At 39.9% G+C, this 20,088-nt stretch overlaps 1 protein-coding gene across 10 annotated transcripts in view; it reads left to right on the top strand.

Annotated features, from left to right (window-relative positions):
- Positions 1 to 20,088, top strand: part of AFF2 (ALF transcription elongation factor 2) — a 446,304-nt gene that overhangs the window by 311,587 nt on the left and 114,629 nt on the right. For all 10 annotated transcript variants that reach the window (XM_069015464.1, XM_069015466.1, XM_069015463.1 and 7 more), the window contains 2 exons: positions 2,374 to 2,410; positions 2,662 to 2,713. In XM_069015464.1, coding sequence (XP_068871565.1) covers positions 2,374 to 2,410; positions 2,662 to 2,713 — 89 coding nt within the window. The remainder of the gene's footprint in view (positions 1 to 2,373; positions 2,411 to 2,661; positions 2,714 to 20,088) is intronic.

The raw sequence follows: 20,088 nt of genomic DNA, 5'->3' as shown, positions 1-20,088 counted from the left end.
GGTTCTGCCAGAGGTATCTCATGCTGGGACCTGAACAACACTGAGCTGATGATGTTTGGGGAGGAGAACTTCCCCAGGCTGGGAAATTTATACCATTCTATCATGGAGCTACATAAAAGTTTCTTTCTAGAGGCAGGATCTTGAAAAATAGCTTATAAAACTGGTACTGCTTGACATTATAGTTCAAGCAGTCATATCCTGGTTTAGAAGCTGGAGTGTGATTTGCCTCTTACTGACTTCCCCTGTCTGAAATATAGCTCCCATACTTAGTTGGAAAGAAATGAAATTAGCAGTATCTGTGACTTAAACAAAACCAAAGAAGCCAGTGCCCAGAATGTCTTACTTTATTGGAATGTGATTGTTACTGGTCTAGCACTGCCACTGTTACTGCAGTTTCCTGCTGCAGTGTGAAGCATCAGAAGTCACTGAATCAGAGAATGGCCTGGGTTGGAAGGCACCTTAAAGATCATCTGGTTTCATCTAGTTCTGGGCCATGGGCAGGGACACCTTGCAGTAGACCAGGTTGCTCAGAGCCCCATCCATCCTGGCCATGAACACTTCCAGGGAGGGGGCATCCACAGCTTTTCTGGACAGCCTGTTCAGTGACTCACCACCCTCACAGTACAGAATTTTTTCTTAATATCTAATTTAACCCTACTCTCAGTCTGAAGCCATTTCCCCTTGTCCTGTCACTGCACGTGCTTGTAGAAAGCCCCTCTCCCTCTTTCTTGTAGGCCTGTAATTGCAAGAGCATAATCCTCATTGGAAATCGGGTAAAAGTCAGTTGAACCCTGTAAGGTGAATGTGTGAATACAGGTATTTACCTGCTGGAAGCTGGGTTTTTTTTTAATTTATACCATCTCTTAATTTAGTGTTCTGTTTCTGATGACCCCTACAGAAACTGGTTTGAGTCCTGCAGACTGACGCTCTCTCCATTGGCAGCAGTATAAGCATAGCTTTGGAGAAGCTAAAATTTTGGGTTGCTTTTCTGTTCCTATTAAATTGGCTTTGAACTTTTAAGATCCACATCAAAGTTAATTTCTGGGCACATTAAATGTTGGTCCTGAAATTCTTGACCATATCACTTCAATGCAAAATATAAATTAGATTTTTTTTTTTTTGAGCTAGCGTTGCAGGAAATAGGCAAGCACATAAATGTTTCCATGCTTCTTAGTCTTACTTTAAAAAATACAACAGAAGTGTCTCTTCAGAACATCACTTTAAATCAATTATGGCTGGCCAAATTATACATCTAGGACATAATGTGGCTAGGTTGTGCAGCCATATAAACCAGAGACAGGCACTGTTAGAAGTTTTCAATTTAGCTATTAAAATAAAGGTATTCTCATGAGAAACATGTATTTTAAAAGTGTGATAAAAGAGGTGGAACTTATCAAAACAATTTATCCCTTTGACATTCAAATTTAAAGTGCCATGTTTACTCTTAGGGCATTATTTACTTCACAAGGGACTGACTGACAGCACAATATAATATTAGGAACTAATAATGCCCTAAGAGGAAGTGCAGTGAGGGCTTTAATGACTTTAACATCCTACAGAACTAACACTTCCAGCAAAGTAGTGCCTGGCTGTAAGATGAGGTTGTAAATAACACCTTAATTTCAACTGATCACACTGCTTGGAAGGAAAGCTGATGACAATCACTGTGAACTATAGAGCCTAGAGAAAAACTAAGCCAGAAAACACTGATATTAAGGAAGCAGCTTAGTTATTGTGAGCCAGCAAGAATCCTGGCATTAGCATGCTCAGTGTTGCAAGCCAGATTCTGTGCTGGTTTTAAGTTGTTGTACTTCCATTGATTTCATTGGATTTGGACCAATTTCCATCAGGTGAAGATCTACTTCCCGTGTCTTTATCAAATCCTATGTGTCACAGTCCAAATAAAAACAGTGACTATCAATAAAAATTACTGTATTTCCAGTCAGTGAGATCAAACAAAAGAAAGGCAATGGCACTGAATTTAATGCATAGCTGCATTCATGCTGTGCTCTAAATTGTGCATCCTGGATGGCTCATATACACATCCATGGCCAAGCCTGGGGAAGGCTTGGGCTGCTGCCGGTGTAAATCTGTGCCGTGTCTCCAGAAAGGGGGGATGCAGATTTACAGCAGCTGAGGACAAGCTCTTGCCTGAGCTCTGAAGGGTCCCTCAGTGGTGCTCTGTCTCCACAGTTAATGCTTTTTTAAACTAATGTCACTGGTGCTGCCTTAACAATCCCATGATCCCTTCCCTGTGCCATCTCCTTCCCTGTTTGTGTAACGCCAGTGCCCTTAATCTAGCAAGCCAAGATATATCTTACCTTCTTCATCTTATTTAACTAATGCTGACATTTTGTGTGTTCTTCTTTGTAGGACTCCCAACATCTGACCTCAGGATACAATGTACAAAGTAGGTCTTTATCGTCCTAGTCCTAACAGTCAGGGTTGGGTATTTTTTTTGTCTGCTTAACATCATTAAAACAAAGGCTAAAAAAATTAATTTCTGTGGTGCTAAAGCAGATCAGTTCCATTTTTTATTACATGTTATGCATTGTGGCATGTTGTGAAACCAAGTATAATTAGATGGGCTGACAGCTTTGGGTGCATTTTAATTCTACAGTAATCTTTTGACATTTGAAAATGTGTTTCCTTTGTTTGCAGAGTGGAGTGATCCAGCAGGGAAAGTTGCAACTAAGTCAGTGCCACAAAAGTCGTAAGTATTATTATTTCCAGCTTTAAATCTCATTTTAAATTTATCATAAAGAATGAGCTTATTTCTCCAAAGGTAACTAAAACCTAGCTCTGCTCATAATATTGTACTGGTGTTCAGGTGTTCTCTGTAGTCCTTAAAAATTAGCCACAAACCAGTTTTATGTTTCCAGTGCTTATTACTGTTTCTTCTTTTTAAGCATTAGCTAACAGAGGTATGTGTGAAAGATGAGTTTATTAAGCAGAAATAATGCTGATTTTAGTTCTACAGCTTGCCAAAATTAAATCACTTTTATGCTTCTCTCATCAGATACTAAGCCTCTTACAATAGAAAATGCAACCCAATGAACAGATGATGCAGGAATTTTAACATTCATACAGTGAGAGAGAGTAAAACACATCATACGGAATGATTCTGCTAGCTGGTGTTGAAAAGCTGGTCTTGAGTTTCATACACTTTGAAACAGCTGAAAATCACAGATGATCTATAAATATGACAGCTGAAAATTGTGAAGGAGCTAATTCTCTATTGTGCTAAACCATTTTTCTTTGGTGCTTCTCTGGTGTAAGGCTGCAGTAGTGTAGCAGTGAGTGGAGACTGAATTGTTTTTTACTTTTATCCCAGGTTCTCAAAGGAATTTACAAACAGGAATTAAATAGCAACTTTGAAAAGTAGGCTGTTGTTTTATAGTTATGAAAATGTGTGGGTCTGATTTCAGTTCAGAGCTGCTGAGTTTTTTAGTGTTAAGTGTTTTAAAGCACTGAATGCAGTACTGCACTAGCTTGACTGACAGTTGTGTAAATAAAATATGTTCATTTAAAATTACTTCAGAATTATTCTAGTGGTTGCCCTTAATCTGCTAAAGACACAATTTTAAAAATCCCTATAGGGTAAGAAAAATCAGTGTGGAGATAACCTACACAGGCTTTTAAAATGAATTTAAATACACTGATTCTTAGTGCAAGTTTGTGTACACAGAAGGACTTGTTGGAGTTCAGTGATGTGTCTGTGACTGTGAGAGATACAGGACTAGAGCAGATGTGGGTGCTGAATCCATTGATGTACTCAGCAGGCTCTGAAGGTCCCGTTCTTTACGCATAAACTCCAGTCATGGGAGTACTCATTCAAATATGGTTGGTTGAGTAAACCTTTACAAAATTGTGGCTGAGCCAATGATTCAATTTTAAAGAGTTGGGGGTTTTTTTCCAGATTAAATAAGAATCAGATAGGAATGCTAATGATATTTAGATTCACTTGCATGAATAACATTTATTTATTAAACTTAGTAACAAATTAATTTTTGCCCTTTGCTGTTTGGTTTCCGGTAATGACTTGGTTTATTGTAAAGACTCCAGCAAACTATACCCACAGTTCTTGGTAACAGAATGGGTGCATCCATGTTTCAGAACATGTAAGTGATCCAAATCTAACATCAGGACCATTCAATAATAATAAAAATAAAAAAAAGGAAAAAATATTATTGTTCTTAAAATTATTTTTCTCTTAAAGCAAGGGTATTTGGATTCCACTCTGAAAAATATTTTAGTGAGTATACCATAAAATACAATATTTCAATAGTTTGTAACCAACAGTAATAGACTTGTCAATCATGGTTTATAGTTATAAGCTGAATTTCAAAAGAACAGTGCTTCAGAGCTCAGTGGTATATAGTGCATTTAATGGGACCAAAGCTCTCTATAGGAAGCCTGATATAAAACCCAAAGACACTGAGTACATTTTATGAACCAGTTGTTCTCTGTTCTGCTGCTTGATCTAAAGTTCCAGTACTATCAATCAGATTTCTGCTGCAATGAACTGCCTTCTTACGGTAGGTGATAGATTTTACACATGAGAGATCAGAGCTGCAATAAAGCTACTTTTATTTTTAGCTTCCAAATGAAGATCAGCTAACCCATTACTATCACTTTTTCTCTTTTACTGCAGAAAAATTGTTAAGGCAGCTTCTAAGAATTTCCACAGGGCTTTGGGAGGTTAGAAGGCAGTCCGCTGTGAGGCTTGGTATTACGAGGCCAATGTGTTTCTTTAGATCTGTGTGTGCAGTTACCACCACCTTCACGGGGAATTGCAGTACTTGAGCACATAATGAAATTAAACCAGGAGTGGGGCAGAAAGACGTAATGGTATCAAGCAGAGCTGGATAGTGCAGTCCAAACAAATTCTGATAGGTAGACAGCTCCTGCAGCCATTGTGTATTTTAATATAGAGTGTTTATCAGATTGCAGTTGTATTAAGAAGGATTTAGTCTTTCTAACATTGGTCAGTTTCAGGGATATTGGAGTGTGTGAGTGAAATGACAGTCCAGCTTATCTCCAGTAACATCTGTTGCTACACTCTCAGCCACACAGTGTGATCTTACTGACTTCAAAACTGTATCCCCTACCAATTACATAGTTTGTCAATAGGATCTGTCGTCCGTATTTCAGTTTGATCAAATCTGACTGAATTTGACTCTGTTTATCTGTATGATATGTTAGAGTCCTTTTAACCTGGTATGTTTCTAGCTGTTCCCCAATTTTTTTAAGTACATGTGCAATCTAAGTGAAACTTAAATTATCTTTTCCGTTTACATTGGTCCTAGTGACAGTCCTGTAGATTCCATTGGCTTTGTTAGAGATCCATAGGGGTTGGTAGAAATGTGCTTGCATTCACCGTATTGCTCGCTTATACCATGACTAGTTGAGGGATGAATGCAGAACAGAGATACTTTACCTTCATGATGCTGCATCCTGCTCCAGCAGCCACACTGTCTGTATGTGGTTACAGAGTTCAGGTGTAGGGACATTGGCATCACAGAAGATCAGATCTAAGGGATGTATGATTTTTGCAAGACAACCTTTCAGGTGCACACTTCTGGGGGAAAAATGAGGACAACATACTGCAAGGTAGATTAATTTACCAACGTGCTGCTAGTGTAGGGGGATGCAAGATGCATGGCTTCTTGTTCAAATAAAGCTTTCTGAAATACAAATTCCATCCTTTTTATAATACTTCAATATACTTTGTTATGTCCACACCCAATCCCCAGTGTTCTGCAACAGGTAAAATAGAAGACAGAGTAGTTACGATTTGTGCCTAAATTCTGCACCTATGTTGTACATGAGAACATGTACATATAACTAACCTCAGATACTAATTTACACTCAAAAATCTTGAAAATGAGATTTTGAACACCGATGTGCATGCGTGTGTGTGTGTGTACTGTGGTGAATTTTTACAGCTGAAATCAAGCTATGTAAAACTGCAGCACTTGGCTTCCCTTTTTTTAATTTCAAATTCACTGTAAATCTCCACTGGGTATTGTGTGGTCAGTTTTCAGCCAGTCTGCTCTGATTAGTTTATTATGAAGCATGGTAAGCAGGAACAGATAAGGTGCAACCAATTGCACTGCAAAGGATTTTCTGTCAGCTTCCATGAATTTGAGGGGATGGATTCAGCTCATGACTTGGGTTTCTGTTATATAATTGCCATTGCAAGTATGTCATCCTCAAACATCCAGTCTTTTTGTTCTGTTTTGGTTGTTAGCATTTGGCCTTTGTCCAGTTGGAAACTACCCAGAACCTTTTTAATCAAGCACATCCTGTGTTTTGAAATCATACTGCAGAGTAGTCTTGGGTAGTTTCCATAAAAGCCTAGCTAAAAAGAAGAATGTAATCATAATGGTATTCTTCCCCTGTCATAAAATTACTTCCTATACTTACTGTATTAATACAGTATTAAAAGGCCCTTCTCATGGGCTCAGTGAACTACCGGAAACCATTAAAAACTTAGAGCAGCAAATTTTTATGGATCAGACAAAACCAACTTGTTTTATCTTTATGGAGTTTTTGTTATCCATCATACTTAATGATACACAACCTGTGCGGGGACTAGAGAGCAGCTAAATACAGTGAGCTCAAAACTAAGCAAGCAGCTGAAAATATTCTTGTGATATTTCAGTAAGGATTTTCCTAAGTGTGTTCAGCACTGGTTTCAGTTGGGCCAGGATTTCTCTTCACAGTTCTAAAAAAATTCAAATAAATACCAGTACTTTTCTAATCCCAAATATTATCATAATACTTGATGGAAGCATATTTGAAAATGGAAATGTGCTTCTCGACATCTAATTACTTTTCATAAGTATCTAATGGCTTTTTGGAAGATCTCCACTGTGTCAGGGACAGCCACCTGGGAACACAGAAAACAAAATTTGGCAGCATGTGCAAGCTATGAATTAAAGGTAATTCACGGTTTGAAATGAATCAGCATGAGGTCCTTATGAAGAGTAATCAGACATCAAGAGGATTTTACACCAAGCATTGGATATTGCGACAACAAGTAATGTTGTTATTCAGAACATTCAAATCAAGAAGCACTGATGAATTCTTAACCTGGAAAGAAATCAGTTTAAAAAACAACAACAGCAAAAAAAGGGATTCATTCAATGTTCATGCATAATTTCCAAAAATGTACCAGGAATCAAAAATGTAAAATTCATCTCCAACTGGCGTAGGAAGCATATTTCTATTTATGTATCAACTCTCTATCAGTGTTGCAGTCACAATGCAGCCCAGGTGTAATACACAGGAGAAGCTGAAATGCTCCTATTACTAATTACAGTTTTTAGCCGACCAGAATAAAGCGTGAGAGCAGCAGTTGATCCCGAAGTGGTGACAGCCAGCTTTGTGTCACAGCCTCCCTTCACGTGGCCAGCCTGAATCGTTACACTAAGTGCTGCCTGTTTGTTAGAAGGAGGAAGTTCCAAAGATATTCCCTCTGGGTAAACTGGGAAAGTCATGACTACAAGGGCCTCGCACTGCCACGTACAAATTATGATAAGTGAAACAACAGTGGCATGTAATTGGAACTCCATTAATCTTTAGAGAGCTCCGGTGCACTGTATTAAAGGGACAAATAGCAGATGAAAATAGAAGGGTCTCTTTTGAGAAAATGTCGCTCATCTTTCATATTTACTGTTTTGTTTTGTAAGTTAGAAGTTTTCTTTGAATCCTTATGCCTTGTAAGTTCTTGGGTTTGAAGCAATGGTAGTCAGTCAAGACTGTATTGTTTTGTTCCTCATTCCTGCAGGCTTTGCCTTTTAAGCAAAGTATGAAGTAATTTGGGATAAAATACACAAGTGTTTCCTGTGGACAGTTGCCTATAGAAGCAAACTTGCAAAATATCTCAGCTGATGTGAAATATGTGAAAATCCAGTGTCATAATTAAAAGCCCTGTATCTTTGAAGATAAGCCCATTATTCAAAATAATTTCTAAATTAGACTTTTAATTTGTTTTCATTATTCAGCTGGCTCATATACAGTTTAACCTCCCTGTCAAAATAAAGTTATTTCCTAATACATTTTTTTCCATGATCTCTTTCTCCTGACATGTTTATAAATCAGTTTAAAAAATTGTGGGAACAGAACTAAATTAATTCTGTGATATTTTGCTGATCAATTTTTAATAATTTTTCTTGCCTATCAGAGACTTAATGCCTTAAAGGCTGCCTGAAACAAGCTACCCAACTGCATTCTTGCCAGCATTGCTGATTGCGACTCAAGTGAGCACTGAACCATTTGAATTTCCTCTGATACTGTATAACCCTCCATTAAAAATTCAACATTTATTTGCCCTAACTAACGAGTAGCAGTGGAAATACTTTGTTCTCAAGCAGGATGCACTACTGTGTCACTGCCAAGTGCATGCAGGCACTGAACTGCGACCACTGAAATGTCAGCATTAATAGAGAGAGGTAAACGACACACAGTAACATGTTTGGATTCCTGATGTATTTCCCTGTCCACTACATATCACTTCCCATTTTGGAAACTGGTTAGACTGTAAATCTGCCACAGGTTTCCCTGTATTTAAAGAGCTTTTTCACAGGCAACAGCATATGTTGTGCCTTTATGGCTTAAGGCCAGTCTCAAACTGACCTCCCAATTTACATTTCTGTGGGATGGAGTCACTTCCGAACTTCACTGCGACTTCAAACATTCATTTGGAAAAACAAATGTACTCAGTAAATCTGAAAATGTAAATCAGGATAGAGCAGAGGAAGCCACCACACTCAGTTCCTCTCCTACCCGTTTGTTTTGTGACCCACACACTTGCTGATAAAATACACACAAACAAACTTCTTGCTTGGCTTTCTGGCTGCCATAATTTGGACCTCACTGTGCTCCCTTTGTCTTAACTCTGATCTGTCAGTAAATTTCTGGTCTAGAGCCAAGCCATTTTTCTCTCTGGCTTTTTTCTTCCTGATGCTCTTTGCTCCAGTCCCTTTCATTCTTCCTGTCATGGTTTACTGGTTTTGTAGACTTTAGTAGCCTGAGACAGAGAAAAATGTCACCCAGATTCATCTGCACCATGCTGCAAAATAGTCATAATCAGAAATGGGTGATAAGTTTGAGAGAAGAATGGATTTTACCAGGAAACTTGGCATTCATAGTACCAGAGTGGGCTTGAAACTCCCAATTTGTGTCCTAAATACCCTAGGTAAGACTAACAGCCACTTTTCCTAATATCCCAATTTAATCCTTTGCATCTTTCCTCTGAATCTCTCTGACAATCCCAATAATCCACCACATGTTTCTCAGCTTCACATTCTCTATCCAGAGGAACTTATATTGCTACCATTATCCTTTGGGCAGAGGGCTCAGCAGGGCTCCAAAGCCTATCAATTTTCTGGCCAGAGGGCTTATTTTTTATGAAGTGAAGTTCTCACAACACCCCACGGGGCTAGGCCACGCTCACTGCATTATCCTCTGTCTTGGATAGCCCTTGGAGCCACAGATTCAGAATAGTTGTACCTTACAAATACATCCTCTCAAACGATGAAAAAGGAAAATATTCCCCACTGCTGAGCTAATTATTGCTTTAAATTCCCAGAGGAAGAGCTGCTTCCCTCACTTGTGTCCATACATCTCAGAAAAATGCATTTTGAGACTTTCCTAATGCTTCAAATGCAGTCTTCCAAGAAAATTATGTAGCCCAGGAGGAGGAGGGAGATATCTATAGCCTTACTCCAGTAGGTACAAACCAATTGTTTAATTAATATCCATGTTGTGGAAACACAGCAGGAGGTGGTTTAGCTTTAATGAAATTGTCCCTTACTGGAAAGTCTTGTTTAGTCAAAATGCTTCACAAAAATATCTTTACAGGTTTTGAAAGAAAGATATTGACTCATCTACCTCATATTGTCAAGAAAGATGTAAGTGTAGCTGTCAGGCTCATCTGAGTCTGCAGAGGCAGTAAATGTCTGCAGTAATGAGGGCATTGCTTCCACAGCTGTTTACCTGTTAGACTCTACAAAGTATTTGCTTTTTGGGTGTCCCTGCTTACTTAAATGCACGCAACTGTGTTTTGAGGGCATAGATGTGCTTTTTTGCAGAGAGAGGAATGTGAATCAGTGCTGCCCATATTTGATTTAGCATGAATTTCAGTAGTTCCAGACAAATTCGAAAGCCTATACAAATCACAGAGCTTCAAGTCTGGCTGTGTGCTAGACTGGAATTTTTTGTTAGGTCAGACCTTTATCTCAGCTTCTTTTTGTGGCTCCTTACGGGGAGATTGAAGAGGAACTGAAACTGGTGACCTGTCTTGACCTTTAGTACTGGATTAAAATTCCAACTTGCTGCCATGGCAACGGGGCCTTGAAAATTAGATCCTGACAGAAGCAGGGAGAAACTTAAAACTGCAACTGCTGCACTGAACTGAAGAAAGGTTGCTTACAAATGTCAGTGACAGGCTCTTAATTGAAATAATCTGCCTCTCCCTGTACCAAAAATAAAATAATAAGGAAGAGAGAAATGGAAGGCAAAAAACAAACAAACAGGCAAAACCCGAAAAAATTGTGACTTGATTTTTTTAGGCAAAAATCTGTTGCAATTCAGAGCTCATGCTGCTGAATCCAACAGACTCTGACATTTGAGGTGGCAGCAAGAGAGCCTGCATGATGAGAAGGGAGCCAGACATGCACTTGCAAAGGTCTGACCCCCCCAGACCAGACTGGCAGCAGGAGCCAGACAGTGGCCAGTGTTAAAGCACAGGTTAACTTTCTATTTTCTTCTCCTTTAACCTGACACAAGGGATCAAAAGAGACATCACAGTGTCTCGTCTGACTCCAAGGATCCGTGCAATTATCTGTTCTGTAGATGGAAAGGGATAAACATAAGCTAGATAGTGCTATTTCAGATCAAGTGTGATAAAAGTTACTCATTTTCCAATCTAATCAATGCAACAGTCAGAGGGAGATAATGGTGCAAGTCCTTCACTGCTAAAGGAGGTTAAGTTGTTTTTTTCCCCATGGAGAGCAGAATGCAGTTGTAGTCTGAAGGGAGGAGGTGCTGAGGGTCACCTAAAGGATTTCCTGTTCTTTTTCACTTTATCCAGGAGTCTCCCTCATCCCAAAATCAAGTAATCTTGAAGATCAGTTTGCAACACAATCTCATGTGAACCAGTGGCTTTCCTCACGCTCCCCTGGGTCCTGAGGATGCTCTGAGGGCCCTGCTCACCTTCCCAAAGTCACAAAGGACCAGAACTAGCCCACATCACACAGGGGAATGCTGCCTCCTAGCAGTCTATCTTTCTAGAGTCCTGGTAGGGATTGCTGGCTTCTTCACAAAAAACCCACACCAAAAAACCATAAAAATGTAGATTTTACATGTCAGAGAAAGGATGTTTCTTAATGGACAAATGGTGTTGAATTGGATTAGATGTTCTGTAGAGTTAGATAACTGCTGCAGAATCAGATTAGATTGCAGGTGAAATATAGACATAGAGCTAGGTGAAAATTTAACAGCTATGGGTAAAAGTTTGGAAGAGATAGCTTTGCCAAAGCCTAGTATCCACACTTACTGCAAAATCCCAAGACCATGTTTGGAGTCTGAGTTCAAGTTGAAGGCATGCACAGAAAAATACTACCTTTAGTTTTCTTTAGACTGTACTGCCTAAGTATTGGATTTGTTATGTATTGGTGTAGCACAGAATTATAGGATCAGAGGAAATGTTGCAGATGTTTACAAACACAAAATTTTGCTAATGTGGTTTGTGTTGTTCATTGCGTGGTTTAGAGATAATGTTTATCACTAATAGTGTCCATTATCAAGGCAGATAAGCATTAAGCAAGTGCAGGATGCATTGAAATAATGCACTGTATTATCTTAACAAATAATGCAATATTGTCTTAACAAAACACCCATTTCTGGATGCACTGTAGAAAGCAAGTGAGTAGATGAGCAGTTTTCTAACAAAATAAAGTAAAAGCCACTTAACATTTCTCAGGCTCTGAGTTATGTACTTCAGACAGTTAAAAATAGAGGCCATTATTTGAAATTTCAAGTGTCAAATTAATTCCTACAGTAAGTTAGTTATTCCAGAGGAGTTGCTGTCAGAGATTAATTTGGCCTATCCAGCTCTACACTTGCCACTGTTACCATTTCCTGCAAAACACCACTAATTCTGCCTTAATTACTGTCAGACTGGACTATGGAGCCCTGGAGTATCTGGCAATAAACTTGTGTTTTACTGGGAGGGAAGGTAAAGAACCATTTAAATAGGTTTTTGAAATAAGCATGAAATCTCTGAAGATGTACTGTTGTAGTGCTGACTGTATATCAAAATATATAAGCATCTAGTTGCAACAATGGCTTTGTAAACACATTACTGAGCAAACTATGAAAAGTAATCCACCAAGGGGCTGTTTCCTTAACTCATAAGCATGAAGTTAAGAGACCAGTGCCATAAAGTAGATGTGTGCTGTTAAAAAATACTTCCTTTTATGTGAGATTATTTTGTGTTAAGCCCAATGGATGATTCCTTTTTTATTTTTAGGTACCTATGTTTTAATACTTGAAAATACTTGTGTTTAAGGCAAAAGTCAGCTGTCCTCAGAAGATCTATGAATACTTCATTAGTATGTGATCATGGGGCAAACCGTGCTTGAGGGTGGAATGAAAGTGCCCCCATGCACACCTCACGTGGGCAGAGTGCAGCAGTCCTACCACAGCTATCCACTGGCTTTTTGTGGAATTACAGTATTGTGAGGGATAATGAGAAAAGCCTTCAGCACTGTCATTCCTTCCAGCTGCCTGCAGGCATGGCCTGAGGGTGGTCAGAGCTCCCCTCCTGGGGCAGGCAGAGCCTCCTCGCTCCCCAGCCTGCTGGTGCCTTGGTGAGCTCCCAGCTGCTCCAGGGCAGCAGGGCTTCGGCTGCTTCCCCAGCAGGAGCACAGTGTCTTACAGATGTTTTGGAGGCCACAGTTTCCAGCTAATCTTGGCACGTCTGTCAATCATGTGCATATCACTTGCCTCCTTGTCAGAAGCCTGAACCAGCTCAGAGCAGCCTGCTGTAAATAGAAAAGGCATGAGGGAAGCTGTGCTACAGGAATAGTTCTGAGCCCTTGCTGGCATCCTGCCTCGTGCCTGGCTGGGAAGCCTTCCCACCGCTTAGCGGGCAGGGATGATGTCAAGAAGGAACGGGAGACCACAACCAGGGGATGGTCTGAGCTGTGGGTTGATAAGCTTGCCTGCATTTACCCATCGTGTCTTTCAAAGCAAATAACAGTGCTCCTGGTGACAAGGGGAGTTTGCTCAGAGAGAGTGCAGGTCACTTGCAGAGGGATTTTGTTCAGGAAATTGCAAAACTTGAGTAAGAAAGGGTGTTAAGTGAATTATATACAATCTGGATATGGAATTAATCTGCTGTAGCCAAAACCCAGTAAGAGCTCATGTATTGCCAATTGCTGACATTTCTTGCAGTTTTGTAACTTGTGCAGCTATGCAAACACTGACCTAAAAATCCAATATCACCTTCCTTCTCCAAAGGACAGAACTTTCCGTGCTCTTTTGCTGCAGCCAAAGTGTTACCCACTATTCTTATTATTATTAATTGACTCTTGTGAGTATAAAAAAAACCACACAAGGACTGATGTTGCTTGGATCCCTGGCAATATATGATACACAACTCAGACTGATTAATAACAACGAGAGAGCATTCATTGATTTTGTTTGCTTAATCTAAGTCACTGGAAAAATAACCTGTTTGAGAGATTAGAGAAAATTTATACAGTTGAAATCTCAGGTGTGATTGGTTGAGGTGCTGTCCTTAGAAGTAATGGGAGACTGAGACTTTTCAGAAGAAAGGCCAATATACTGGGTTATGAAGATTTTGCTGACTCGTTAATTAGTATAATGATACGGTGTTCCAGCACTGCTGTGTTTTTGGAGACTGGAGGCCTTAATAATCAGCTGCTGTTCTCTGGTAAGTTTTTTAAAAGTCCATTCTGATAGGTAAAATTACTCTATGTGTAGCCTGCAGAACATGTGCCATGCATTGTATTAAAAAAGAATAGAGCAAACACAATGAATCTGTTAAATCATAATGTCTCCCAAACGTGAAAAATTTGCAGATTAAAGCTCATTGAATACACATTTAAATGATAAATGATAATGGCTTGGAAAGAGTCATTATGATCTATTTCATCAATAATCCACATTTTTTGCCTTGTAACTACACAAAGGATTAATATAATGAATACTGCCTGATGAAAAAAATATTTTGTTTATGAAAGAGAATTAGAGAAAAGAAATTCTCAGATTAACAAATTTAAGTGGTTGTTACTGTTTGCTTACATTGTTTATACATAACAGATTTTTCCCATTATTAATATTAATAATTTATAGCTTCAGAGCTTGTACTCAGGAAAAAACCCCCATGTTTAGACTTAGTATCTGGATACTCAAACTGCAGTTGATTTCACTGGGTTTTGAACAGCATAACTAAGCCAAAAGAAGCAGGGGTGCAGAATTAAGCATTCGAGGTTTTCAGCTGCAGGTTATTCAGCGCTTGTGAGCACCAAGTCCCACAGAGTTTGTCAGTAGAGTGCAGTAGGTTTGTCACAGGTTTGTCATGTTTCCCTTGCAGAAACACGGGCACATTTTCTTAATTTACTGTGTGCTGGGATTTGCTGTGCCTGCCCGGGACAGCCCTCAGGGTACTGCAGCAGTTCCCAAGTGCATTCTCTTCAGTCCAGATGGTGCCAATGTGTTTTGGCACTCACAGGCATGCACCTGTAGGAGACCTGGTGGTGTTTTGTCAAGAAAATCTTCAAATTGTGCTAAAACAAAATTTCCTGCTGAGAAAAAAGGAGGGGTGAGGGTAGACTCAAGTATGCTGGCTTGCCACCTCTTGGTTGTAACCTCACGTGCACGTGATCTCATGCCTGACCAGGTTAAGGACTTCAGTGGCAAGAGCCTTTAGGATTGAGTTCCTGAAGGCTGTGTATAAAGCAACAGCAAAACTCTGTTTGGTATGAGGGATGACTTCTTTGTGGTATATTCTGGCTGAAATCAGTGGTTAAAGCTGAAATTTTTGAAATCAAGTTTGTATTTTCATATGTGACACCCAAAAGCTGAATCTGCTGCAAGTATAAACTGTGTTGCTGGATAAACTGAACGAATTAACAGTGCAGCAGGATTCCAGTACACTTAGTCATAAAAGTCAACTCAGTGAACTTACCAGAGTCATTCGTCTGAAGGACATGAAGGTCCTTTTCAAGAACCACGTTTATCAAGTGCTTCTGGGCATTTTCTGTTTTGTGGTAACATACCATTGCAGATTAGCACCATGGAGCTATTTAACAACAAAAGACTGTTGGAATGTCATCTGCAAAAAAAGAGCAAGATCCACTTCTCAGGCCCAGATAGCCCTCTTAAAAACATCCATGATTTAGGTTGTTCTCTTTAAAAAAATTGCCAGTTTTGCTCTTTGATGTTATGTAGCACATAACTCCCACTATTTCTCTTAGATATTTTCACCATTCAAGTGCCTACAATCTCAGGCAGTGGGTATCTGTATAAAGGCAGCATTAATAGTCTCCTGTACTACCACAATGTTCTGAATTACAGAAGTGGAGGGCTTTTTAACTTTGGCCACATGCTTTATGTAAATAACTCAAGTAAAACATAAGCTTGCAATGAATTTTTGTATCCCCTCTCCTCCTGAAAGCCATATGCCAAGTTATCCCTAAAGCTTGTGGCTGAGCCTCTGCAGCTGGGCTGCTGTCCCAAAGTGCCCGTGAGGATGAGAGCCGTGGGCAGAGCTGTGGTGTCCCTGTGCATGAGAGCTTCCCAGGGCAGGGCTGGTGTGTCCCCACGGCAGCCCCGGGAGCGGGACAAGGCTCTGGGCTGCCTGTGCTCCGGCCCCGCGTGCTCAGCACCGGGTACAAACACCCTTTTGGCACACCAGGACGTGCTGGGGACACGGCCTTACAGCCTCAGAGGTGTGAAGGTGGCCTGGTACAGGAGAGCAATTCCTGCTCCTGCCCTGGCCACCCGTGGGTGCTGCTCCCACGGCCCCGGCAGCGCGGAGCTGGCCCCGCTGTTTGGATAACCTGGTCACTCCGTGTGTGGCCAGCTCCAGCCTCCCCAGGCCCTGCCGCCCAGCCAGGCCCTGTTATGGCTGGGCTAATGACTTGAAAACTTCTCATTAAATACTCCTCTTGGCAAACTTTGGTTCATAGAGGGTCTCAGGGAGGAAAGAGGGGGAGCTTTGGTCCTGAGTGTTAAAAAAGCAGCTTTATTTTTAGGCCTTTTTCCATAATAAGATTTTCTCAAATGACTGCCTACGATAAATGATTCTTTTTAAATTTGAAACGTTCAGTTCTAAGTTCAGGGGTAGCCCTTGGGCGCTGGGGCGGAAGATCCTTGTACATATTACAGAGTGATTATTGACAGAGTTTAACTGTACTGACCCTGCTCTCCTAATTCCTAAGAAATTTTCTAAATGTGCTTTTTGAAATCCCTGCAAAACACTGCAGATTTTGTGTAATTCCAGACCAGCACCTGAGATTTTTGCTTTATTGCCTTCTTTCTTTCTATCCCCTTTCCCACACTGACCAGTCCTCTGACGTTTCTTTTTCAATGTATTCTAAGCAGAATGTGTGTGTTTGTCCTTCCTACAGCTTTCACTTAGCATTGATCCAGCACATCAGATCTGTTCTGTTGATTCAGGCACTTTCTACTCCTGCTCTAATCCGTTTCAGCAATGGGCTTGCCTAGGCTAAAAATAGTAAAATAATTTTTCTTTTCAGCAATTTGATAGCTTTGCCGATGGGTTCAATGAAAACAGATGACATGTTTATTCTTGTATTGACAACAGAGAATGCTCTGAAAGTCTGTAAACTTTCTACCTCTCTGACTTCTCGGCATCTCACCTCCTCCCAGTACCCTTCCATGATACAGTTTCTTGCTGGAAGATTGACTTGACTCATTTTCCCCCACTGTCAAGCTTGCACAACTGAGAGATAAAAATCCTGCTTGAGTTAGTAAAGAAAAACTGAATATGTAATTTCTGCACAGGATTCTGGGGTTGATAAATTTTAGCTACTCATCATATAAATTAAGTACGGTTTGTGCTTAAGTGGTTTTTTATTAGGCACTGCTGAGATTGTTAATAGCAGGTACGTTCTGTAGGTTTTAGAGAAAGCTAGTTGCTCTGAAGTGATTGAAAATCAAGTGATATGTGTATCTTTAGGTAGGAAATAATGCTAAAAATTAGAAGGAGAGGTATTTTTCCTTATTTACTAGTTCCACCTTCCTTGGAAATAATTATATCACATTAATACTCAATATGCCTAGCAAATTGCTAAGGCATTTTCTTTAATTTCAATCTTTTGCTATGATGTCAGATGCTTCTTTTAAGGGTTAACCTTAATTCATACCAAGTTTTAGAGTTCTCTCATATGTGAGTTAATAGAAAAATATTGTCCATAAAACATTGCCTAAAATTTTATTTTTGGTCATAAATTGTCACAGAACATACACCTAAATATTGAGAGGAAATATTTACTTAGAGAAAGCAGTTAAGTACTTTGGGTGCCCTCATGCCCCTTTTTCCATTTATTTCAGGGAAAAAAAAAAAAAAAAGAAATCCCAGGTTAATTACAGAAATTTCTCCCTGATTTTGTCCAAGAGGGATGTGTGGTTGGAGGCATGCAGAGGAACTGCTCTGGGTGGTGGTTATATTTCAGGTTGACCTTGGCAGCACAAGAGGTTTGAATGTTGCCTGTAGAGTCCTCACAAGCGTCATCATGAGTCAGATGATGTTCAAAGAAGAAAACGGGAAAGCAGGAAAGAAAACAGGAAAATCAGCTTAACTGTGCCCAGCCAGCATCAGCTCTGCTCCTGTTTCTGTTGCAGCTTTCTTTGTGAAATTGCCCTAGGCTAAGGTTACCAAGTTTAGGTGCCTGGTAATGGTTATTGTGCAAAACTGAGCTGTTGTTTCCTGATGCACCAACTGCCTGACAACCTTATCCATGCTCCTCACAAGGTGGCTCGTCCAGGTGTGTGGGGGGATATGTGATGCTTTGAGTCAAAACAGACACTAATGATGTCTCAGTGCTAGAGAGAGACATTTAAATGGTACAGGAATGCGCATGGAATACAGTAGATGAAGAAAAACACATGTTGGGGGAAGATGAATTTGTTGTTAAGGCATTAGATTGGTGCTTAGGAGAATTTGATTTTCATTCCAGCTTTAACAGGGACTTCCTGTATGACCTTTAGGAAATTATGTCTCTGTTCTCAGTCTGTAAATAGGAACAATGTTTTTTCCCATTCATTCCCTGCCTTTTCAGTTTAGAGAGCAGAGTTTCTAGAGCAAGGACTCCTGTACTCTGTGTTTGTACTGACCTCGCACCAGGGCCTGTTTTCTCTCTCCATGCAGTCACGTGTGTGTGATACTGCACAAAGTTGTGCACAGGGAGAGGAAAAATGTAAAATTGCGGAGAGGATATGCATGTCACTGGTTAAGAATTTACAGAATTTAATACAGGATGATTAGAATAAACCTAATGAAAACATTGCCTGTTATAGACTAAGATTTTTGTAATTTCTGTGGACCTCTGTACTATAAGAGGCTTCTGTAAAAAAATCTGTTAGTTTAATCTCTGTTAAACTCTAATAGGACTTTTTACATAAGCTGAGGTTTAGCATGCATTTGGGATGAGTGCATTACCCACGAGTAGTGAACTCACAAGTGAGTTATGCGGGTAATCCCAAATGAGTGCCAATAAAAATTTTATAACACATAGCATCATTATGGAATTCATTTATGCCACATATTTTACCGGGGAAAAAGCTATTTTGGTCATATATTAGAGAGTTTATAATTTTTTTTACTGGTGCTGTTTTTCACATCCCTCTGCCTCTAAAGCCAAGCCAAGTGAATACCAGCAATCCTAGAAGGAAGGGAAAATTAGAACAAACACATGTTTGAAATCTCTCTGAAAATAAAGCAAGGGCCAGATTCTAATCTTCTTACTCATACCAAACATCACCATACCCCCTGAATAGCTCCATAGATTTCTTTGGGACCATTTGTCAAGTGAAGTGCTATTTGACATGTGTGGCAATACCCAGAATTGGCTCAATCTAAACTAGCTTTTTCCATTTAAGCCCTCCAAAGCTTGCTGTCTTCAGTGGTTAGAAACACATATTTACGGTTTTTATCGCATCAAAAAGAATTCTCACACTGCTTAGAGGGGTTTTTTCAGCCCCTTTTTAGAAGAGTTGGGCGATACGAAGCAGAATTGCAGCACTTTTCTAAAGCTGAGACAGAGAAAAGCCCTCCTAAAGGGGTGGCTGGCAGGCTAAGCACACTGTTTCCCACCCCATTTGACAGGGCATGTCTGGGCAGCAAAGACTGAGGAATTTGGGCCTTCCACTCTCACCCACTGGAATCAGCAGCTTTGCAAACCCCACCTCATACAACTGATACAACACATGTAAACCTGTTGCACTGATGTAACACCCTTGTCCCCATCACTTCATTATATTGACTGCCATGTCCCATATCCAGTTCCTCTCCTCTTGGGAGCAGTTATTTCACCTCAGACTTGAATCCTTTATCTTCCTTAGTGTAAACACAGAGCATTCTAAGAGAGAATTTTTCTGTCTCTCTCTGTTGTTTTCTGTTGCTGTGTTAATTTTATTGCCAAGATCAAAGATCCTGAACTAGTAGGCATAAGTCAACAGAAGAGCTTGACTTGACTTTATTGAGAGCAGGATCAGGCCATAAACGTTCTGGGTTTGTTCTTTTGTCTCACATAAAATAACTGCTCCGATAAAATGCACTGTCTGATGATGGCTAATCAAGGATTGCTGCTTAAAGCTCCACATGTAACCTAGCTATCTTCACATTAACCTCCTGCTTTCATTTCCTTGGTTATGTTGAATAGGAAACAGTTATTGAACTGCAGTGTTATGTTCATAGAAGCCATTTGATTAATTGACTATGTTTTGAACTCTTGTGACCCGAGGCTGTAATGTAGCTCAGACAAAAGTGACAGAAGCCCAGCGATGGGTTGGGAGTATAAAAGA

This window comes from Aphelocoma coerulescens, chromosome 4A (assembly GCF_041296385.1).
Source record: "Aphelocoma coerulescens isolate FSJ_1873_10779 chromosome 4A, UR_Acoe_1.0, whole genome shotgun sequence".
In the NCBI taxonomy this organism is placed as follows: Eukaryota; Metazoa; Chordata; class Aves; order Passeriformes; family Corvidae; genus Aphelocoma; species Aphelocoma coerulescens.
Note: the sequence above shows the minus strand (reverse complement) of the source record. Positions and strands in the feature narration are given on the sequence as shown.